General features: G+C 39.8%; 1 protein-coding gene across 1 annotated transcript in view; it reads left to right on the forward strand.

The window, feature by feature from the left end:
• Window positions 1–2,018: 2,018 nt before the first annotated feature.
• Window positions 2,019–7,303, forward strand: part of ARPP19 (cAMP regulated phosphoprotein 19) — a 9,993-nt gene continuing 4,708 nt past the window's right edge. The window contains exons 1-2 of the mRNA XM_009276469.2: window positions 2,019–2,365; window positions 4,605–4,727. Of these exons, the coding sequence (XP_009274744.1) occupies window positions 4,608–4,727 (120 nt within the window). The 5' untranslated portion in view covers window positions 2,019–2,365; window positions 4,605–4,607. The remainder of the gene's footprint in view (window positions 2,366–4,604; window positions 4,728–7,303) is intronic.

Here is a 7,303-nt window from a genome sequence, read left to right on the forward strand (position 1 = left end):
CTGGTGAATCGTTGGCGTGCTCTGGCCCGGACGGGCTAATGGCGCTTCCTCGCTCCCTAGACCGGCCTCGGCCCCGCTCTCCGCCGGGTGCTCTGCCTGCCAGGGCGTCCTGGGGGGAAGAACGCCAGCTGACCGTCGCAGCGGCTGGAGACCGGCGACAATCCGGTGGCTAAACTTTCGTTTCACTTTCAGAAATTTTTCGGCTTTTAATGTAAGCTATTTAGGAGGAGAAATGCCCGAAATACAATGGCTGGGGGCTGTTCTAGATAAGGCTTTTAGAAAGAATAACTGGCTGGATTATCTTGTGATGGCACTATTATGGCATCTCTGGAACTAGTAATTTTACAGTTTCTTAAGTGGGATTTGGCTGTATAGGTGACTGTATGCTGTTAGCAGTTTCCCTGTGTTGGCTGTGACTTTAAGAAGCCGTTTGTTTTTTAGTCTTGTCATTGCTGTGTGGACTCCATTGCAATCCCCACAGCTATTTCTGATAGGGAGCAGTTATGAAACACAAGTACGCTCAAAGAAAAAGCTTAATCTACCTCAGCTGTCAAGTTTTTGTTTAATAATTTACGATTTGTAATGTGAGTTAGTCATACAAGTAGAGCTTTGGGGGTTAATATGGAATGATACCTTCTCAATAGGTGCAGTAATCAGAACCAGCTTCTATGGCAGGTCTGTAATCTACCATTAAACGCCTGTGTTCTGCAGCTCGACTTTACATTCGTGTTAGGTAGACTACCGAAGGGATACTGTTCCTGTTCAAAGCCTATAAAAATAAATCCCTGGCCTATGCAGCACTCCTAGAATAGCTCTGTAATAAGACCGTAGTAAAACACGTGGTAGCAAGTTTATTGTGATGCCTTCTAGTGTATTCTGATGAAGTCAGGTGACTGGGGCTGATTTTGCTAACTGAGTTTCAGACTGAAGTCTTGAAATGCAGTGCTTACGCACCGTTTTGAAAAATTACCCTTTGAGAGACAGGAGTCCCTTATTGATCTGCTAATTTAGTTTTAATCTGGTGAGGTGTTCAGGACAAATTAATATCATCAATAAAATAAAACTTTGTTTTCTGTGAGTTTATATCCTGTTAGGATACTGTAATATCAGTGCTATTGTGGCATTGCGATATTAACCTTCACTAAAACTGTCTGGGTAGGCAAAATTGAACATTGACTCAGTTAATGCTTAGCTCCGAAATACTTATATAAACAACCCATTTTGCAGTACATGTTCATGTGTATGCTTAAAAAAGATGAAGCCCCTAAATGAACTTTGAGGCAGTGTTTTCATGATCAGACCTCTCTTCTAAACTTTTCTCACATGCTGTAAGAAGCTTGTGCATGTGTTAGTCGAGAAAGGTGTTAAACAAGAGAGTGATATAAATTGAAAACTTGCCAAAGACCAGCGTTTCCTGTTCTCGTGTGAAAACCCAGGCTAGTGGCAGGGGGAAGTTCAGCAACAAAGAAACTTCAGATGTTGGAGAATGTATGCTTGGTTGACTGACTCTTTTTTTGACTTAAAAACCTATATTTTTCAGGAAGCTGTTAGAGGTGGTGCATTTTGTTTCTGGACTGACTTTTGCCACATCAGTTCGCTGTAGAGTTGTGCTGTTGTCATGTTTTTCCCGTTTTCTGCTTTACATTTTGTCCGATGTATTTTGCTAAAGAGGATGTGCTCTTCATACCAGAGTTTGAAAAGGCTGATGGCTCTTTTTTAGCCATGCAGTTCAGTTGTCCAACAGATACGGAATTTTACGCTGCTGGTACCTCTGTAAAGATTAAGGGCAAAAGCTATTTAAACGAGTTAGGTAACTACTGCCTTCCTGGTAGATCCTTTTAATGAAGTAAGCAGGCTTCATTAGCTGTGTCAAATTCCTGTAGAGAACTAAAATTATAACTTTTGTGTGGATGTCACTAGGAAGAAGAGCGTGGTAATCTTGATTTCCGCCCCCTCCCCCCCGCCCCCCCCCCCCAGTCAGTTGTTAGTCACTTGGTTGTTGCTTCTGTAACTCAAGGGAGAATGTTGTAAATGTACGAATGGCCTTGCTGGCTTGGGTTAAAGCCTTTGTGGCTCAACAACACATCTCTAAGAGTGCTGAATACCACCTAGTCCACAGAAGAATATAAGGTCAGGACGTGCATGCAGTGATCTTCCCCAGAAAACTATCCCAGGTCTCAGTAATCTGTGGTTTAAAAGCCGCCTGAGCTGCGAATGAACACATCGAGTTGCTTTCTGAATCCATCTAAATTCTTGGCACCCCCTGTATCCTCTGGCAAGGAGTTCTGCAGCTTAACTATATTTTATATGAAGAACTGTTTTTCTTCCAGCTATCAGCTGGTTTTGTTTGACACCCCAAGTCTTTGTATTGAAATTCTTTAAGTTGTCTTATGTAGTTTTTTGAGTCTTAGCTCTTGGTCATTGAGAGTAAGTGACCATAGTCTGTATCCTTTTCATCTGCATTGGTGCATAACACAGTATTTTGTGTTTTGATTGCCTGCTGTGCGATGATTTGTCAGCCCTGTGAGTTTGCATAAATGTCTCCTTTGATGCACCATGAATACATGTTTATGTAAGCTATTTATTGTTGGCCCTCTGTTCTTAAAAACTGCCTCCTTTTGGTTAGTATTGGCAAAACATGCCCCCTCAAATGCTTTGTCTGTTGGCTTAACAGTGAGTACCCAGTGATTCAGCATTAGATGTTGAAAGTGTTTAGCTGAAAGGATTGCTTTTGAGAAAATCCAGTCGGTGTTGGCATGATAATAAAGCACGACAGGAAGAACAGCAGCTGAAGAACGATCTTTGTAACACATGAAAACTGTGGTCTTGGCTAGTATGATATTATATAGTGAGAAATAGTATAGTTCTGTGTTCAGTAGTGTCAGGGAAACGTTGCCCTTCATATTTATTTGTCTTTTGCATTGTATTGCCTAGCTGTGTTTTCATCTAATAAAAAGCATTGGTTCCTGTCCTCACAGAAGTTTCTTTTAAACTGCTACAAGAATTTCTATCTTTCCTTGGTAGAAATGTTAATTCAGATTCCCACTGTATTGTGCAAAGCTGTCTTTGAGATGTCTTGGCCTAGTGGAGCAACTAGACAATGTTATATTCTAAATCTGTTGTTATAACCTTTGCTTCTGAGGATTCTTACCAGAAAGATGTTGACTATTACAGAATTTTGAGCTTTTATAAGAGATATAGGAAAGCACTGGTTAGGCTAGTGTGGTGGCTCTAGTTCTTTGGCAGTTCTGGCTTAAGTAGCTCCCAGCTGCTTGAGTTCTCTGTCCTCCCTGCTGCTGTGCTAACATACCTGTTTGTGCAGCTGCTTGGTGATCCAGACTGTGGAAACTGATCCAAATGAAACACAGCCCAACGGAGTCGGGGGGGGGGGAAGATGGATGATTATTTTTCTGTTGAATTAATTTCTGTAACCCATTCATGTGGAGTACATGCAGGCATGCTGACTGATGCAATGCAAAGGATGATGACACGGATGGAAAAGAGTGTGAAGGGGCTGCCTAAGCAGCTCTAAGTGGATATAAGACCTTAGTCACAGATGAATGTGAGGCCCTCCTGATTTCAATGGCAATTCTTCTTTTCCTGCCTAAAAGTCTTTCTGTGACTTCAGATCATAATAACAATTAAAGAACTACAGCAGTCAGTACAAATCAATATATATTTTCCCTGAACTAGCGATGGTTTGCATGCGTGCAAAAAAAAAAGACCTTGGCCAAATACTGGAAAGTAGCAAAACAAGAATTTTGAATGGAAGATATTTTAGAAATGATCTAATAGAAGAAATTGTACTTCATACATCAAATTGCTTCATGGACCGGAACAGATGAGTGTAAAGTAGAAGTCATGGTTGAAAGACTGGATGTACAAATGGCAATTTTTGCCAAATGAGTATCTCCAAATGATTACTTTGAGCATCCATGTTTTACAGTATACTCATAAAATAGGCATTTTATTTTACAGAAATGCACTATCCAACTGTCTTCATCCTCATAATTTTAGGATAATTATAGACATGTATAGAGAAATACAGTATTGTTGCTATTAATATGATGGCAGGCATGTTTTTGAGACTGAGCTGCTGTAACACTGTTTCACAGTGAATATCAACACATTACGGTTAGAGCTGTCATACAGACTAATTGTGACAATGCAAGTGCTAGTCTGTCTGTGCAACTTCATGATCAAATAGGGGCAGCTGAAAAAAAAGCCCTGTGGCTCTTGCCCAGCTTTCAACACTTGTTTGTTCTTAGTGGAACCCTTGTTTTGACCAAAAAATGTTTTTTGTTTGGGGGATTTTTTTTTTCAAATTGAATAATTTAATTTTAGTATAGACTTCTTTTATGTGAAAGAGAAATGCATTGATTAGATTCAAACACGTCTCCAGGAAAGGCATCTAAGATGGGAGGCTGAACTCCTACAGTTGCTGTCAGTATTTGAGAGAGAATGTAGGAAAATGTCTATTCAAATAATTCATATGTTCACTTGGTAGCAGCAATCGGCATGTTGTTGAATTACCTGCAAAGGTCTTCTGCATATATAGTTCATTATTGTATATTTCATTTACAGTATTGCTAATTGTCTTTCAGGAAATGGAGGATAAGGTGATCAGCCCAGAAAAAGTTGAAGAAGCAAAATTGAAAGCAAGATATCCTCATCTGGGCCAGAAGCCAGGAGGCTCGGACTTCTTGAGGAAGAGGCTTCAAAAAGGAGTGAGTTCTTTATTGTCCACAGGGTATGGACAAGAAATTCCAAAATTCCTGTATCTGTGATTTTTTTTTTCCACTCCACAGGCCTTTGTGTGAGTAAGAGTGCTAAGAAATTTAAACTTTGTCTGTGAAAGCACAAGGAAGAGAAATTTGTTTCCACAAAACAAATGCCAAATTGTCAGGATAGCTGTTTACAGCATCAGTGGCTCAACTGCACTTTTTAGAAAGAATTAAACTTAGAAGCTGGCTCAGTGCTGCTGTGATAGACTTCATAAAAAACATTATAGTAAACACTAAGGGTCAGAACCCCGTCCCTGTTTTGTACTGATCTTATCTTGCCCATTCTTATGTCTGCAAAACGTATGTCCGCTCTTATTTTCCATGTTTTTAGCACATGAAAGCTTAGTGTCTGCTCTGTTACACCAGGCACCATCTGACATCAGTGGCTTGAGAGCAGTGGTGTAATTCTGAATATACACCCTAACCAAAAAATAATTATAGAAGAATGAAGAGTGAGTTAGTATTTCAATATTGTTCCACATTTAACCAGTGTCTCTTATTTTCTTAGTTATTCAACTGTTTATTTTTTTAGTTTAATTATTCATAAAGTGATTATGTAATGCCTTTCAGGCATGCTAGAACTCTGTTCTTGGAATAATCCTAGTATATCACTACTTCTGATGGTGCTTTCATTGCTGTCATGCTGTTTTTGTTTTTTTTACTATTGTCTAGGCCCTTTGAGTGCACGCAATGATTCCAAGTATAAATCCTTCGCAAACCAGCTGTTGGAGTTCAGTGCTGATCTAATTCTGTGCTATCGGGTAACATCTCCTGGGAATTGTTACTGTTGGCAGGTTTTTTGGATGAGCTTTCTCTCATAAGTTGGAGCATATGCAGCATAGTTAATGGTTGCTGGGCATGGGCAGGTGGTAGATGAGGTGACTCCTTTTGTGAGTTATGCTGTTATGTGGTCAAAGGCAGCCTAAATGAGACTTCAGTGGGTTCAGTGTATGCGTAGACACAGAAGGGAGAAGGTGAGTATGTATTGTGATGACAATTCAGGAAAACAGACCAGCATCTACTCCCTAAGGATTGATGGCCACAAAGGAATGATGACTGGTCAGTGCAAACGTGAGGAAAACTCACCATCACCACCAATCTGTACAATGTCTTCGTCTTGATTGTAGCACTATTTAATGCAAAGGTTGTTGCAGCCTACATTTTCAAATTTGAGCAGAGGTAGACCAGTGGGCATCTTAAGTGTTTGGGATTTTGCTACTTTGATGAAAGATGGCATAAAGTTGTGGATTCCAATTTGTAATCTGCCTTCTTCAGATCTCCACTCCTGATGTGGTGGTAATAACTTTCTTCCATTATTTTTTTTTAAATTTTTGTTTAGTGTGCACAGTGTCTTAAATGAGAAAGCATCTTTACTTGATATAGATGCCTGGTGTACTTTGGGCTGCCTGGATTGCTGAAGTTTAAAATAGAGTGAGGATAGTGAGTGTGCTTTCACATAGTGTTTCTGACACGAAGACACCTGGATAGATATAGTCAGTTTGAAAGGGATGATCAAATACAGGCCATCTATGAGAAGCTAGAGTAAATCAGAGAAAAATACAGGAATAAGTTAAAGGAAGAAATGGACTGATATTCTAATGCTTGAAAAATGGTAGGTTTTCTCGGATATTCTTCTAAATGTATGTAGTCAACTGTAGCCCAGATTTTCTTCAATTTGGCAACTAGGACATGCTCTGCCCATTGATATATGCTCTCCAGAAATGTTCTGCATTGGGTGCACACACGGTTATTAGCACACTTTCTCCAGAATAATAGTAGATGAGAACCATGCTACACCATGCTCCTGTAGAGGGTTCCTGTTTGGAGCTCTTACATGGACAGAAATAGATACCTGTTAACAGCAGTAACACATCTAAAGACTGAGCAATTCTGTTATTACCTAGTTGCTGTTTAAAAGTTTCTTTTGGTTTCTTCAGTCTTGAAGGGCAAAATATGAAAGCCTTTTTCCAAATCAGATTGTTATAACCTGAGGTCTAGTCTGTAGGTGCAGTGCTAGAACATTGTGGTGTAAATAGGGATTACACCATCAAAAGGATTGAATTGGGAAGGTTAACGAAGAGAAGTGTGTGGTTCAGATGTACTACTGACTGCATGGGAAAAACAGATTTGGTAACTTTAAGGCTCTGGCAGGGAACATTTAAAGCCTTCTTCGGGAGCCCTTGCATAAACAACCTCCTCCCCTCGTTAGGTGAAGGCCTGTTAAGTTAGGTGTTCAAATTACTTCTCTCTAACAACTTCTGCTACTGAACATTTTGCAGCTGGTTAGTACTAATGCAAAGTAAAGAGTAGGGTAGTAATATGCTGCCTGGAAGCACTTAAACATAGCAGGTAGTGATGGCTGTTGTTCGACTGACTGAGGAATAAGCATATATAAAGCTAACTAGGGAGTGTTCTCTTCAGAGATGATTGTGATCGTGAGCAGCAGTTGCTAGTGTAAATCTTTGTCTGGAATCTGTTTTTTTTTTTTTTTTTACCCCCATATGACAATCTGTTCAAAA

This window comes from Aptenodytes forsteri, unplaced genomic scaffold, assembly GCF_000699145.1.
Source record: "Aptenodytes forsteri isolate BGI_AS27 unplaced genomic scaffold, ASM69914v1 Scaffold1, whole genome shotgun sequence".
In the NCBI taxonomy this organism is placed as follows: Eukaryota; Metazoa; Chordata; class Aves; order Sphenisciformes; family Spheniscidae; genus Aptenodytes; species Aptenodytes forsteri.